Below are 17,302 nucleotides of genomic sequence, written 5' to 3'. Positions count from 1 at the left end.
TAAAATGTACGAGAACGTTGGAGGGTTATTTGAATGTAACCTATATAGTTCTGTTGTCATATACAGTTCTAATTTATTTTTGTTGAGATCAAATGACGGAATTTAATTTCTGATGAACTTCATGGCTTTTATTAGTGTCGTTTCTCGTTCTCAACTCTAAGGGCCGCTGTTGATTTGTAGAAAAGCATGTATCTGATCTCCTGTGATTGGTGGAGCTGTGCTGATGCTGGTTAGGAGCTTGTGGAGGAGACTAAAGAGACTCGATGAAGGGAGACAGACACTGACTAACAGCGGCAGGGCTGGATTACTTTGCGGATATTTCGATTGCCGAATATAATCTTCAGTCTGTAGTCTGAATCTTTGATTTATAAAAATGTTTGTGATTACAGTATGTAGAAGGATTCGTTGTTACCAATCGCGAGGACAGCCATTGGATCGTGTTTTCCTATGGAGGGTCTTTTTCATCATGGCCGTTTGCTCGATCTCAAACATAAACGCACAGATTCGTTACTCAGTTCCAGAGGAAATGAAGAAAGGATCGCTTATCGGGAATATAGCTCATGATCTTGGTCTGGATGTTCAAAGATTGCGCTCGGGTCGGGCTCGGATCGTGTCTGGCGACAGCACTGAATACATAGAGCTGAAAACAGACAAAGGGATTTTGGTTGTGAAGGAGAGAATTGACCGCGAGCAGCTTTGCGCTGAAACCACTCCGTGCAGCTTCACGTTTGAAATAATACTTGATAATCCAATGGAGCTACATCATGTTACGGTAGAAATATTGGATGTAAACGATCACTCGCCAACATTTCCTAAAAATGAAATTAATCTTGAAATAAGTGAATCGGCCACACCTGGAGCTCGTTTCTTACTGGGAAGCGCAGATGATCCTGATGTAGGTGTAAATGCTCTCCAAAATTATGTCTTATCACCGAATGATAATTTTATTTTAAAGCAGCATGCACGACAAGGCGGTGTCAAATATGCTGAAATGGTGCTTCAGAAACCTTTAGATAGAGAACAACATCCACAACTTTCTCTCACCCTTACAGCAATTGATGGAGGAAATCCGCAAAGATCAGGTAACGTGAAAATAGCTGTGAATGTACTAGATGTAAATGACAACGCACCAGCATTCAACCAGTCAGTTTACAGAGCAACAGTAGCAGAAAAAATGTCCAAGGGAACTTACATAACAACTGTTAATGCAAGTGATGCTGACAGTGGTGCTAATAAATTAATTTCATACAGTTTTACAAATATAAAGGTCATTGGTGAGATATTTGAGTTAAATGAAACCACAGGTGTTATAACACTAACTGGGGTGCTTGACTACGAAAAAGCCAAAAAATACGAAATTGATATAGAAGCAAAGGATCAAGGTGGTTTAGGAGACTCTGCAAAAGTAATAGTTGATTTAATTGATGTAAATGATAATGCACCTGTTATCAGTGTTATGTCATTTTCAAGCCCAGTGACCGAAGACGCAACTGTTGGAACCACTATCGCTATTTTCAGTGTCAAAGATCTAGATGCAGGAGACAATGGCCACGTTGACTGTACAGTTGATCGAAACACACCATTCAAACTTCAGTCTTCACTGCGGAATTATTACACTTTAGTCACTGATGCTGCTTTAGATCGTGAACGTGTGACAGAATATAATATCACAATCACAGCTACAGATTCAGGGTCTCCTGCGCTTTCCAGTCAGAAAACTTTAAATCTGAAAGTATCAGATGTTAATGACAATCCGCCCAGGTTTCATAAGAGTGTTTACTCTGCATATGTTACTGAAAATAATTCACCTGGCTTGTCCATATTTACTCTGAGTGCTCGAGACGATGACTGGAACCAGAACGCTCGTATTTCGTATCTTCTAGATGAGACTACAGTGGGTGGATCCCCCGTTTCCTCTTTTATATCAGTAAATGCTGACAGTGGAGTGGTACACGCGCTGCGCGGTTTTGACTATGAGCAAATGAAAAGTGTTCGTGTCTGTGTGAAAGCACAAGATGGAGGCTCTCCACCTCTCAGTACTAATGTGACTTTGGACATTATAATCCAAGATCAGAATGACAACGCTCCTCAGGTTCTGTATCCAGTACAGACTGGCGGTTCAGTGGTGGCTGAGATTGTGCCTCGTGCTGCAGATGTTGGATATCTCGTCACTAAAGTGGTGGCTGTTGATGTGGACTCTGGACAGAATGCCTGGCTCTCCTATAAACTACAGAAAGCTACAGACAGAGCGCTGTTTGAAGTGGGTTTACAGAATGGAGAAATAAGAACTGTGCGACAAGTGACTGATAAAGATGCTGTCAAACAGAAACTTACTGTTGTTGTGGAGGATAACGGACAGCCCTCTCGCTCAGCTGTGGTCTCCATTAACGTGGCTGTGGCTGACAGTTTTCCTGAAGTGCTGTCAGAGTTCACAGACTTTACGCATGAAAAACAATATAACGACAACCTGACTTTTTATTTAGTTCTCGCACTGGCCGCTGTTTCTTTCCTATTCATCACTTGTGTGGTTGTGATAATATCAGTAAAGATCTACAGATGGAGACAATCTCGCTTCCTCTATCAATCCAATCTGCCTGTTATTCCGTACTATCCACAGCATTATGCAGACACAGGAGTCACTGGAACTCTGCCGCACGGGTATAATTATGAAGTGTGCATGACGACTGACTCGAGGAAGAGTGACTGTAAGTTTGCTACACTCGGTGGACAGAGTGTTTTAGTGATGGACCCGAGTTTCACTGAGACGATGCAGCGCGCAATGAAAGAACAGAACTGCTTAGAAAATCCCGAGTGTCCTGAAATGGTAAGATTACCTGTAATATATATATATATATATATATATATATATATATATATATATATATATATATATATATATATATATATATATATATATATATATATATATATATATATATATATATTTTTTTTTTTTTTTAAAGAAAACAACAACATGAAATATAATATTTAACCCATGTACAATAAATTGTGGTTTGTAATATTAGAAATCATTTGCACTTTTTAAAATTAGTATATAATAAGATGTAGTTCGTTAACGTGAGTTAATGCATTACTTATCATGAACCAATAATTAACATTTTATAGAATGTATTAAATGTTAATATTTAAACACTATTGCTCATTGTTAAATCTTTTTTCCCTTCATAACACGTTATTTATAAAATTTCAAAATATATTACTATGTGATAACATTAAACTAGTTTAATAATTGCTATAAATATTGTTCTTTGTTAGTTCATGATTCCTAAAGCATTAAATAATGTGAAGGATTTGAGCCTCATTGTAAAGTATTGCCTTAAAATCTTTATTTGATATTAAAGATTATGTTCTGTCTCTTAAAGAGATGATTTATTGCACTGCCATTAATTCATACTTTCATAGCAGTCTATCTTCAAAATTAATTTGAAATTATTTTCCCTAAATAAGATACCATGATTGATTTCTTATATTTAAGTTGTGCAATGTACAGTATTCAAATTTACGAGAACGTTGGAGGGTTATTTGAATGTAACCTATATAGTTCTGTTGTCATATACAGTTCTGATTTATTTTTGTTGAGATCAAATGACGGAATTTAATTTTTGATGAACTTCATGGCTTTTATTAGTGTTGTTTCTCGTTCTCAACTCTAAGGGCCGCTGTTGATTTGTAGAAAAGCATGTATCTGATCTCCTGTGATTGGTGGAGCTGTGCTGATGCTGGTTAGGAGCTTGTGGAGGAGACTAAAGAGACTCGATGAAGGGAGACAGACACTGACTAACAGCGGCCGGGCTGGATTACTTTGCGGATATTTCGATTGCCGAATATCACCTTCAGTCTGTAGTCTGAATATTTGATTTATAAAAATGTTTGTGATTACAGTATGTAGAAGGATTCATTGTTACCAATCGCGAGGACAGCCATTGGATCGTGTTTTCCTATGGAGGGTCTTTTTCATCATGGCCGTTTGCTCGATCTCAAACATAAACGCACAGATTCGTTACTCAGTTCCAGAGGAAATGAAGAAAGGATCGCTTATCGGGAATATAGCTCATGATCTTGGTCTGGATGTTCAAAGATTGCGCTCGGGTCGAGCTCGGATCGTGTCTGGCGACAGCACTGAATACATAGAGCTGAAAACAGACAAAGGGATTTTGGTTGTGAAGGAGAGAATTGACCGCGAGCAGCTTTGCGCTGAAACCACTCCGTGCAGCTTCACATTTGAAATAATACTTGATAATCCAATGGAGCTACATCATGTTACGGTAGAAATATTGGATGTAAATGATCACTCGCCAACATTTCCTAAAAATGAAATTAGTCTTGAAATAAGTGAATCGGCCACACCTGGAGCTCTTTTTCTACTGGGAGGCGCAGATGATTCTGATGTTGGCCTAAACGCACTACAAAATTATATGATATCACCTAATGATTATTTTATTCTGAAACAACATTCGCGCCCCGATGGAGTTAAATATGCTGAAATGGTGCTTCAGAAGCCTCTAGACAGAGAGCAGCATCCACGACTGTCTCTCATTCTCACAGCGGTCGACGGAGGAAACCCTCAAAGATCTGGTAATATGAAAATAGAAGTCACTCTATTAGATGTAAACGACAACGCACCTGTCTTTAACCAGTCAGTTTACAGAGCAACAATTGAAGAAAATTCCCCCAAAGGTACTTATATTACAACTGTAAATGCTAGTGATGCAGATAGTGGTGTAAATAGTTTGCTTTCATACAGTTTTGCTAATTTTAAAGGGAATATAAATGACATTTTTAAAATTGATGAAAAAACAGGTGTTATAACACTAACTGGGCTGCTGGACTACGAAAAATCAAAGAAATACGAAATTGATATTGAAGCAAAAGACCAAGGTGGTTTAGGAAACTCTGCTAAAGTCATAGTTGATTTAATTGATGTAAATGATAATGCACCTGTTATCAGTGTTATGTCATTTTCAAGCCCAGTGACCGAAGACGCAACTGTTGGAACCACTATCGCTATTTTCAGTGTCAAAGATTTAGATGCAGGAGACAATGGACACGTTGACTGTGCAGTTGATCGAAACACACCATTCAAACTTCAGTCTTCACTGCGGAATTATTACACTTTAGTCACTGATGCTGCTTTAGATCGTGAACGTGTGACAGATTATAATATCACAATCACAGCTACAGATTCAGGGTCTCCTGCGCTTTCCAGTCAGAAAACTTTAAATCTGAAAGTATCAGATGTTAATGACAATCCGCCCAGGTTTCATAAGAGTGTTTACTCTGCATATGTTACTGAAAATAATTCACCTGGTTTGTCCATATTTACTCTGAGTGCTCGAGATGATGACTGGAACCAGAACGCTCGTATTTCGTATCTTCTAGATGAGACTACAGTGGGTGGATCCCCCGTTTCCTCTTTTATATCAGTAAATGCTGACAGTGGAGTGGTACACGCGCTGCGCGGTTTTGACTATGAGCAAATGAAAAGTGTTCGTGTCTGTGTGAAAGCACAAGATGGAGGCTCTCCACCTCTCAGTACTAATGTGACTTTGGACATTATAATCCAAGATCAGAATGACAACGCTCCTCAGGTTCTGTATCCAGTACAGACTGGCGGTTCAGTGGTGGCTGAGATTGTGCCTCGTGCTGCAGATGTTGGATATCTCGTCACTAAAGTGGTGGCTGTTGATGTGGACTCTGGACAGAATGCCTGGCTCTCCTATAAACTACAGAAAGCTACAGACAGAGCGCTGTTTGAAGTGGGTTTACAGAATGGAGAAATAAGAACTGTGCGACAAGTGACTGATAAAGATGCTGTCAAACAGAAACTCACTGTTGTTGTGGAGGATAACGGACAGCCCTCTCGCTCAGCTGTGGTCTCCATTAACGTGGCTGTGGCTGACAGTTTTCCTGAAGTGCTGTCAGAGTTCACCGACTTTACGCATGAAAAACAATATAACGACAACCTGACTTTTTATTTGGTTCTCGCACTGGCCGCTGTTTCTTTCCTATTCATCACTTGTGTGGTTGTGATAATATCAGTAAAGATCTACAGATGGAGACAATCTCGCTTCCTCTATCAGTCCAGTCTGCCTGTTATTCCGTACTATCCACCGCATTACGCAGACACAGGAGTCACTGGAACTCTGCCGCACGGGTATAATTATGAAGTGTGCATGACGACTGACTCGAGGAAGAGTGACTGTAAGTTTGCTACACTCGGTGGAAAGAGTGTTTTAGTGATGGATCCGAGTTTCACTGAGACGATGCAGCGCGCAATGAAAGAACAGAACTGCTTAGAAAATCCCGAGTGTTCTGAAATGGTAAGATGACCTGTAATATATATATATATATATATATGTTGTTTTTTTTTTTTTTTTAAAGAAAACAACAAAATGGAATATAATATTTAACTCGTGTACAATACATTGTGGTTTGTAATATTAGAAATAATTTGCACTTTTTAAAATTAGTATATAATAAGATGTAGTTCGTTAACGTAAGTTAATGCATTACTTATCATGAACCAATAATTCACATTTTATAGAATGTATTAAATGTTAATATATAAACACTATTGCTCATTGTTAAATCTTTTTTTCCTTCATAATACGTAATTTATAAAATGTCAAAATATATTACTACGTGATAATAACATTAAACTAGTTTAATAATTGCTATAATATTGTTCTTTGTTAGTTCATGATTCCTAAAGCATTAAATTATGTGAAAGGATTTGAGCCTCATTGTAAAGTGTTGCCTTAAAATCTTTATTTGAAATGAAAGATTATGTTCTGTCTCTAAAAAAGATGATTTATAGCACTGCCATTAATTCACACTTAGCGGTCTATCTTACTTCAAAATTAATTAGAATTTATTAACATAGCATTATAGATTTCTTATATTTAAGTTGTGCAATGTACAGTATTAAAATGTACGAGAACGTTGGAAGGTTATTTGAATGTAACCTATATAGTTCTGTTGTCATATAGTTCTGATTTATTTTTGTTGGGCTCAAATGCCGGAATTTAATTCTAGTTCTGATTAACTTCATGGCTTTTATTAGTGTTGTTTCTCGTTCTCAACTCTAAGGGCCGCTGTTGATTTGTAGAAAAGCATGTATCTGATCTCCTGTGATTGGTGGAGCTGTGCTGATGCTGGTTAGGAGCTTGTGGAGGAGACTAAAGAGACTCGATGAAGGGAGACAGACACTGACTAACAGCGGCCGGGCGGGATTACTTTGCGGATATTTCGATTGTTGAACATAATCTTCAGTCTGTAGTCTGAATATTTGATTTATAAAAATGTTTGTGATTACAGTATGTAGAAGGATTCGTTGTTACCAATCGCGAGGACAGCCATTGGATCGTGTTTTCCTATGGAGGGTCTTTTTCATCATGGCCGTTTGCTCGATCTCAAACATAAACGCACAGATTCGTTACTCAGTTCCAGAGGAAATGAAGAAAGGATCGCTTATCGGGAATATAGCTCATGATCTTGGTCTGGATGTTCAAAGATTGCGCTCGGGTCGGGCTCGGATCGTGTCTGGCGACAGCACTGAATACATAGAGCTGAAAACAGACAAAGGGATTTTGGTTGTGAAGGAGAGAATTGACCGAGAGCAGCTTTGCGCTGAAACCACTCCGTGCAGCTTCACGTTTGAAGTAATACTTGATAATCCAATGGAGCTACATCATGTCACGGTCGAAATATTGGATGTAAATGATCACTCGCCAACATTTCCTAAAAATGAAATTAATCTTGAAATAAGTGAATCGGCCACACCTGGAGCTCGTTTCTTACTGGGAAGCGCAGATGATCCTGATGTAGGTGTGAATGCTCTCCAAAATTACATGATGTCACCTAATGATCATTTTATTCTAAAACAACATTCGCGTCCCGATGGAGTAAAATATGCTGAAATGGTGCTTCAAAAGCCTCTAGACAGAGAGCAGCATCCACGACTGTCTCTCATTCTCACAGCGGTCGACGGAGGAAACCCTCAAAGATCTGGGAAAATAAACATAGAGGTGAATGTACTAGATGCAAATGACAACGCACCTGTCTTTAACCAGTCAGTTTACAGAGCAACAATTGAAGAAAATTCCCCCAAAGGAACTTATATTACAACTGTCAATGCTAGTGATGCTGATAGTGGATTGTATAGTTTGATTTCATTCAGTTTCGCTAATTTGAAAGGAAACATAAACAACGTTTTTGAAATAGATGAAAAAACAGGTGTTATCACTCTAACTGGAATGCTTGACTATGAAAAAAATAAGAAATACGAAATTGGCATAGAAGCCAAAGATCAGGGTGGATTAGGAAACTCTGCTAAAGTAATAGTTGATTTAATTGATGTAAATGATAATGCACCTGTTATCAGTGTTATGTCATTTTCAAGCCCAGTGACCGAAGACGCAACTGTTGGAACCACTATCGCTATTTTCAGTGTCAAAGATTTGGATGCAGGAGACAATGGACACGTTGACTGTGCAGTTGATCGAAACACACCATTCAAACTTCAGTCTTCACTGCGGAATTATTACACTTTAGTCACTGATGCTGCTTTAGATCGTGAACGTGTTACAGATTATAATATCACAATCACAGCTACAGATTCAGGGTCTCCTGCCCTTTCCAGTCAGAAAACTTTAAATCTGAAAGTATCAGATGTTAACGACAATCCGCCCAGGTTTCATAAGAGTGTTTACTCTGCATATGTTACTGAAAATAATTCACCTGGTTTGTCCATATTTACTCTGAGTGCTCGAGACGATGACTGGAACCAGAACGCTCGTATTTCGTATCTTCTAGATGAGACTACAGTGGGTGGATCCCCCGTTTCCTCTTTTATATCAGTAAATGCTGACAGTGGAGTGGTACACGCGCTGCGCGGTTTTGACTATGAGCAAATGAAAAGTGTTCGTGTCTGTGTGAAAGCACAAGATGGAGGCTCTCCACCTCTCAGTACTAATGTGACTTTGGACATTATAATCCAAGATCAGAATGACAACGCTCCTCAGGTTCTGTATCCAGTACAGACTGGCGGTTCAGTGGTGGCTGAGATTGTGCCTCGTGCTGCAGATGTTGGATATCTCGTCACTAAAGTGGTGGCTGTTGATGTGGACTCTGGACAGAATGCCTGGCTCTCCTATAAACTACAGAAAGCTACAGACAGAGCGCTGTTTGAAGTGGGTTTACAGAATGGAGAAATAAGAACTGTGCGACAAGTGACTGATAAAGATGCTGTCAAACAGAAACTTACTGTTGTTGTGGAGGATAACGGACAGCCCTCTCGCTCAGCTGTGGTCTCCATTAACGTGGCTGTGGCTGACAGTTTTCCTGAAGTGCTGTCAGAGTTCACAGACTTTACGCATGAAAAACAATATAACGACAACCTGACTTTTTACTTAGTTCTCGCACTGGCCGCTGTTTCTTTCCTATTCATCACTTGTGTGGTTGTGATAATATCAGTAAAGATCTACAGATGGAGACAATCTCGCTTCCTCTATCAGTCCAGTCTGCCTGTTATTCCGTACTATCCACCGCATTACGCAGACACAGGAGTCACTGGAACTCTGCCGCACGGGTATAATTATGAAGTGTGCATGACGACTGACTCGAGGAAGAGTGACTGTAAGTTTGCTACACTCGGTGGAAAGAGTGTTTTAGTGATGGATCCGAGTTTCACTGAGACGATGCAGCGCGCAATGAAAGAACAGAACTGCTTAGAAAATCCCGAGTGTTCTGAAATGGTAAGATGACCTGTAATATATATATATATATATATGTTGTTGTTTTTTTTTTTTAAAGAAAACAACAAAATGGAATATAATATTTAACTCGTGTACAATACATTGTGGTTTGTAATATTAGAAATAATTTGCACTTTTTAAAATTAGTATATAATAAGATGTAGTTCGTTAACGTAAGTTAATGCATTACTTATCATGAACCAATAATTCACATTTTATAGAATGTATTAAATGTTTATATATAAACACTATTGCTCATTGTTAAATCTTTTTTTCCTTCATAATACGTAATTTATAAAATGTCAAAATATATTACTACGTGATAATAACATTAAACTAGTTTAATAATTGCTATAATATTGTTCTTTGTTAGTTCATGATTCCTAAAGCATTAAATTATGTGAAAGGATTTGAGCCTCATTGTAAAGTGTTGCCTTAAAATCTTTATTTGAAATGAAAGATTATGTTCTGTCTCTAAAAAAGATGATTTATAGCACTGCCATTAATTCACACTTAGCGGTCTATCTTACTTCAAAATTAATTAGAATTTATTAACATAGCATTATAGATTTCTTATATTTAAGTTGTGCAATGTACAGTATTAAAATGTACGAGAACGTTGGAAGGTTATTTGAATGTAACCTATATAGTTCTGTTGTCATATAGTTCTGATTTATTTTTGTTGGGCTCAAATGCCGGAATTTAATTCTAGTTCTGATTAACTTCATGGCTTTTATTAGTGTTGTTTCTCGTTCTCAACTCTAAGGGCCGCTGTTGATTTGTAGAAAAGCATGTATCTGATCTCCTGTGATTGGTGGAGCTGTGCTGATGCTGGTTAGGAGCTTGTGGAGGAGACTAAAGAGACTCGATGAAGGGAGACAGACACTGACTAACAGCGGCCGGGCGGGATTACTTTGCGGATATTTCGATTGTTGAACATAATCTTCAGTCTGTAGTCTGAATATTTGATTTATAAAAATGTTTGTGATTACAGTATGTAGAAGGATTCGTTGTTACCAATCGCGAGGACAGCCATTGGATCGTGTTTTCCTATGGAGGGTCTTTTTCACCATGGCCGTTTGCTCGATCTCAAACATAAACGCACAGATTCGTTACTCAGTTCCAGAGGAAATGAAGAAAGGATCGCTTATCGGGAATATAGCTCATGATCTTGGTCTGGATGTTCAAAGATTGCGCTCGGGTCGGGCTCGGATCGTGTCTGGCGACAGCACTGAATACATAGAGCTGAAAACAGACAAAGGGATTTTGGTTGTGAAGGAGAGAATTGACCGAGAGCAGCTTTGCGCTGAAACCACTCCGTGCAGCTTCACGTTTGAAGTAATACTTGATAATCCAATGGAGCTACATCATGTCACGGTCGAAATATTGGATGTAAATGATCACTCGCCAACATTTCCTAAAAATGAAATTAATCTTGAAATAAGTGAATCGGCCACACCTGGAGCTCGTTTCTTACTGGGAAGCGCAGATGATCCTGATGTAGGTGTGAATGCTCTCCAAAATTACATGATGTCACCTAATGATCATTTTATTCTAAAACAACATTCGCGTCCCGATGGAGTAAAATATGCTGAAATGGTGCTTCAAAAGCCTCTAGACAGAGAGCAGCATCCACGACTGTCTCTCATTCTCACAGCGGTCGACGGAGGAAACCCTCAAAGATCTGGGAAAATAAACATAGAGGTGAATGTACTAGATGCAAATGACAACGCACCTGTCTTTAACCAGTCAGTTTACAGAGCAACAATTGAAGAAAATTCCCCCAAAGGAACTTATATTACAACTGTCAATGCTAGTGATGCTGATAGTGGATTGTATAGTTTGATTTCATTCAGTTTCGCTAATTTGAAAGGAAACATAAACAACGTTTTTGAAATAGATGAAAAAACAGGTGTTATCACTCTAACTGGAATGCTTGACTATGAAAAAAATAAGAAATACGAAATTGGCATAGAAGCCAAAGATCAGGGTGGATTAGGAAACTCTGCTAAAGTAATAGTTGATTTAATTGATGTAAATGATAATGCACCTGTTATCAGTGTTATGTCATTTTCAAGCCCAGTGACCGAAGACGCAACTGTTGGAACCACTATCGCTATTTTCAGTGTCAAAGATTTGGATGCAGGAGACAATGGACACGTTGACTGTGCAGTTGATCGAAACACACCATTCAAACTTCAGTCTTCACTGCGGAATTATTACACTTTAGTCACTGATGCTGCTTTAGATCGTGAACGTGTTACAGATTATAATATCACAATCACAGCTACAGATTCAGGGTCTCCTGCCCTTTCCAGTCAGAAAACTTTAAATCTGAAAGTATCAGATGTTAACGACAATCCGCCCAGGTTTCATAAGAGTGTTTACTCTGCATATGTTACTGAAAATAATTCACCTGGTTTGTCCATATTTACTCTGAGTGCTCGAGACGATGACTGGAACCAGAACGCTCGTATTTCGTATCTTCTAGATGAGACTACAGTGGGTGGATCCCCCGTTTCCTCTTTTATATCAGTAAATGCTGACAGTGGAGTGGTACACGCGCTGCGCGGTTTTGACTATGAGCAAATGAAAAGTGTTCGTGTCTGTGTGAAAGCACAAGATGGAGGCTCTCCACCTCTCAGTACTAATGTGACTTTGGACATTATAATCCAAGATCAGAATGACAACGCTCCTCAGGTTCTGTATCCAGTACAGACTGGCGGTTCAGTGGTGGCTGAGATTGTGCCTCGTGCTGCAGATGTTGGATATCTCGTCACTAAAGTGGTGGCTGTTGATGTGGACTCTGGACAGAATGCCTGGCTCTCCTATAAACTACAGAAAGCTACAGACAGAGCGCTGTTTGAAGTGGGTTTACAGAATGGAGAAATAAGAACTGTGCGACAAGTGACTGATAAAGATGCTGTCAAACAGAAACTTACTGTTGTTGTGGAGGATAACGGACAGCCCTCTCGCTCAGCTGTGGTCTCCATTAACGTGGCTGTGGCTGACAGTTTTCCTGAAGTGCTGTCAGAGTTCACAGACTTTACGCATGAAAAACAATATAACGACAACCTGACTTTTTACTTAGTTCTCGCACTGGCCGCTGTTTCTTTCCTATTCATCACTTGTGTGGTTGTGATAATATCAGTAAAGATCTACAGATGGAGACAATCTCGCTTCCTCTATCAGTCCAGTCTGCCTGTTATTCCGTACTATCCACCGCATTACGCAGACACAGGAGTCACTGGAACTCTGCCGCACGGGTATAATTATGAAGTGTGCATGACGACTGACTCGAGGAAGAGTGACTGTAAGTTTGCTACACTCGGTGGAAAGAGTGTTTTAGTGATGGATCCGAGTTTCACTGAGACGATGCAGCGCGCAATGAAAGAACAGAACTGCTTAGAAAATCCCGAGTGTTCTGAAATGGTAAGATGACCTGTAATATATATATATATATATATGTTGTTGTTTTTTTTTTTTAAAGAAAACAACAAAATGGAATATAATATTTAACTCGTGTACAATACATTGTGGTTTGTAATATTAGAAATAATTTGCACTTTTTAAAATTAGTATATAATAAGATGTAGTTCGTTAACGTAAGTTAATGCATTACTTATCATGAACCAATAATTCACATTTTATAGAATGTATTAAATGTTTATATATAAACACTATTGCTCATTGTTAAATCTTTTTTTCCTTCATAATACGTAATTTATAAAATGTCAAAATATATTACTACGTGATAATAACATTAAACTAGTTTAATAATTGCTATAATATTGTTCTTTGTTAGTTCATGATTCCTAAAGCATTAAATTATGTGAAAGGATTTGAGCCTCATTGTAAAGTGTTGCCTTAAAATCTTTATTTGAAATGAAAGATTATGTTCTGTCTCTAAAAAAGATGATTTATAGCACTGCCATTAATTCACACTTAGCGGTCTATCTTACTTCAAAATTAATTAGAATTTATTAACATAGCATTATAGATTTCTTATATTTAAGTTGTGCAATGTACAGTATTAAAATGTACGAGAACGTTGGAAGGTTATTTGAATGTAACCTATATAGTTCTGTTGTCATATAGTTCTGATTTATTTTTGTTGGGCTCAAATGCCGGAATTTAATTCTAGTTCTGATTAACTTCATGGCTTTTATTAGTGTTGTTTCTCGTTCTCAACTCTAAGGGCCGCTGTTGATTTGTAGAAAAGCATGTATCTGATCTCCTGTGATTGGTGGAGCTGTGCTGATGCTGGTTAGGAGCTTGTGGAGGAGACTAAAGAGACTCGATGAAGGGAGACAGACACTGACTAACAGCGGCCGGGCGGGATTACTTTGCGGATATTTCGATTGTTGAACATAATCTTCAGTCTGTAGTCTGAATATTTGATTTATAAAAATGTTTGTGATTACAGTATGTAGAAGGATTCGTTGTTACCAATCGCGAGGACAGCCATTGGATCGTGTTTTCCTATGGAGGGTCTTTTTCACCATGGCCGTTTGCTCGATCTCAAACATAAACGCACAGATTCGTTACTCAGTTCCAGAGGAAATGAAGAAAGGATCGCTTATCGGGAATATAGCTCATGATCTTGGTCTGGATGTTCAAAGATTGCGCTCGGGTCGGGCTCGGATCGTGTCTGGCGACAGCACTGAATACATAGAGCTGAAAACAGACAAAGGGATTTTGGTTGTGAAGGAGAGAATTGACCGAGAGCAGCTTTGCGCTGAAACCACTCCGTGCAGCTTCACGTTTGAAGTAATACTTGATAATCCAATGGAGCTACATCATGTCACGGTCGAAATATTGGATGTAAATGATCACTCGCCAACATTTCCTAAAAATGAAATTAATCTTGAAATAAGTGAATCGGCCACACCTGGAGCTCGTTTCTTACTGGGAAGCGCAGATGATCCTGATGTAGGTGTGAATGCTCTCCAAAATTACATGATGTCACCTAATGATCATTTTATTCTAAAACAACATTCGCGTCCCGATGGAGTAAAATATGCTGAAATGGTGCTTCAAAAGCCTCTAGACAGAGAGCAGCATCCACGACTGTCTCTCATTCTCACAGCGGTCGACGGAGGAAACCCTCAAAGATCTGGGAAAATAAACATAGAGGTGAATGTACTAGATGCAAATGACAACGCACCTGTCTTTAACCAGTCAGTTTACAGAGCAACAATTGAAGAAAATTCCCCCAAAGGAACTTATATTACAACTGTCAATGCTAGTGATGCTGATAGTGGATTGTATAGTTTGATTTCATTCAGTTTCGCTAATTTGAAAGGAAACATAAACAACGTTTTTGAAATAGATGAAAAAACAGGTGTTATCACTCTAACTGGAATGCTTGACTATGAAAAAAATAAGAAATACGAAATTGGCATAGAAGCCAAAGATCAGGGTGGATTAGGAAACTCTGCTAAAGTAATAGTTGATTTAATTGATGTAAATGATAATGCACCTGTTATCAGTGTTATGTCATTTTCAAGCCCAGTGACCGAAGACGCAACTGTTGGAACCACTATCGCTATTTTCAGTGTCAAAGATTTGGATGCAGGAGACAATGGACACGTTGACTGTGCAGTTGATCGAAACACACCATTCAAACTTCAGTCTTCACTGCGGAATTATTACACTTTAGTCACTGATGCTGCTTTAGATCGTGAACGTGTTACAGATTATAATATCACAATCACAGCTACAGATTCAGGGTCTCCTGCCCTTTCCAGTCAGAAAACTTTAAATCTGAAAGTATCAGATGTTAACGACAATCCGCCCAGGTTTCATAAGAGTGTTTACTCTGCATATGTTACTGAAAATAATTCACCTGGTTTGTCCATATTTACTCTGAGTGCTCGAGACGATGACTGGAACCAGAACGCTCGTATTTCGTATCTTCTAGATGAGACTACAGTGGGTGGATCCCCCGTTTCCTCTTTTATATCAGTAAATGCTGACAGTGGAGTGGTACACGCGCTGCGCGGTTTTGACTATGAGCAAATGAAAAGTGTTCGTGTCTGTGTGAAAGCACAAGATGGAGGCTCTCCACCTCTCAGTACTAATGTGACTTTGGACATTATAATCCAAGATCAGAATGACAACGCTCCTCAGGTTCTGTATCCAGTACAGACTGGCGGTTCAGTGGTGGCTGAGATTGTGCCTCGTGCTGCAGATGTTGGATATCTCGTCACTAAAGTGGTGGCTGTTGATGTGGACTCTGGACAGAATGCCTGGCTCTCCTATAAACTACAGAAAGCTACAGACAGAGCGCTGTTTGAAGTGGGTTTACAGAATGGAGAAATAAGAACTGTGCGACAAGTGACTGATAAAGATGCTGTCAAACAGAAACTTACTGTTGTTGTGGAGGATAACGGACAGCCCTCTCGCTCAGCTGTGGTCTCCATTAACGTGGCTGTGGCTGACAGTTTTCCTGAAGTGCTGTCAGAGTTCACAGACTTTACGCATGAAAAACAATATAACGACAACCTGACTTTTTACTTAGTTCTCGCACTGGCCGCTGTTTCTTTCCTATTCATCACTTGTGTGGTTGTGATAATATCAGTAAAGATCTACAGATGGAGACAATCTCGCTTCCTCTATCAGTCCAGTCTGCCTGTTATTCCGTACTATCCACCGCATTACGCAGACACAGGAGTCACTGGAACTCTGCCGCACGGGTATAATTATGAAGTGTGCATGACGACTGACTCGAGGAAGAGCGACTGTAAGTTTGCTACACTCGGTGGACAGAGTGTTTTAGTGATGGACCCGAGTTTCACTGAGACGATGCAGCGCGCAATGAAAGAAAATAACTTCTTAGAAAATCCCGAAGAGTGTCCTGAAATGGTAAGATGACCTGTTATTTAAAAAAAAGCAATGAAATAAAGGCTATATAATAATAAACGTATAGACAATATTTAAAGTTTGTATACAATAAGGTTTAGTTCATATAAGTTAATGCATTACTTTTATCATGAACCAATAATTGAATAACATCATTTATTAAATGTTAATATGTACGTATACTATTGTTTTTTGTTAATTCATTTTTGTCCATAAACGTTTTTTTATAAAATTGCTTAATATATTATAATGTGTGATAACATTAAACTAATTTAATAATTTCTATAGATATTGTTCATAGATAGTTCATGATTCCTAAAGCATTAAATGATGTGAAGGAATTTAGCTTTATTGTAAACGTTTTCCTTAAAATCTTTATTTGATATTAAAGATTATTGTTCTGTTTTTAAAACATGATTTGTCGCACTGCCGTTAATTCACACTTATATAGTATCTTACTTTAAAAATGAATGCTAAATGATTTTCCCTAACTAAGGGATCATGATTGATTATTATGTTTAAGTAGTGCAATGTACAGTAAGATTCAATTTGCGAGAAGGTTGGAGCGTTATTTGATTGCTTATAGTTCTATTTTATTTCTGTTGAGATCAAATGACGGAATTTAATTCTAGTTCTGATGAACTTCATGGCTTTTATTAGTG

The 17,302-nt window shown here is 38.5% G+C and overlaps 3 protein-coding genes across 9 annotated transcripts in view; all 3 read left to right on the top strand.

Annotated features, from left to right (window-relative positions):
- Nucleotides 1–17,302, top strand: part of LOC307118589 (protocadherin gamma-C5-like) — a gene marked incomplete at its 5' end in the record, with an annotated part of 138,416 nt that overhangs the window by 43,774 nt on the left and 77,340 nt on the right. The window lies entirely within an intron of this gene.
- Nucleotides 467–9,785, top strand: LOC307119110 (uncharacterized protein; the record flags this gene model as incomplete). The annotated part of the gene is made up of 3 exons (XM_079805189.1): nucleotides 467–2,824; nucleotides 4,017–6,240; nucleotides 8,344–9,785. 3 exons carry the CDS (start codon nucleotides 467–469, stop codon nucleotides 9,783–9,785), a joined length of 6,024 nt encoding a protein of 2,007 aa, XP_079661315.1.
- On the top strand, nucleotides 10,848–16,652 carry LOC307119109 (protocadherin gamma-A3-like; the record flags this gene model as incomplete). Its single annotated transcript, XM_079805188.1, has 2 exons — nucleotides 10,848–13,208; nucleotides 16,548–16,652. 2 exons carry the CDS (start codon nucleotides 10,848–10,850, stop codon nucleotides 16,650–16,652), a joined length of 2,466 nt encoding a protein of 821 aa, XP_079661314.1.

Source organism: Gobio gobio (genome assembly GCF_949357685.1).
Source record: "Gobio gobio genome assembly, chromosome: 22".
Classification (NCBI taxonomy): domain Eukaryota; kingdom Metazoa; phylum Chordata; class Actinopteri; order Cypriniformes; family Gobionidae; genus Gobio; species Gobio gobio.
Note: the sequence above shows the minus strand (reverse complement) of the source record. Positions and strands in the feature narration are given on the sequence as shown.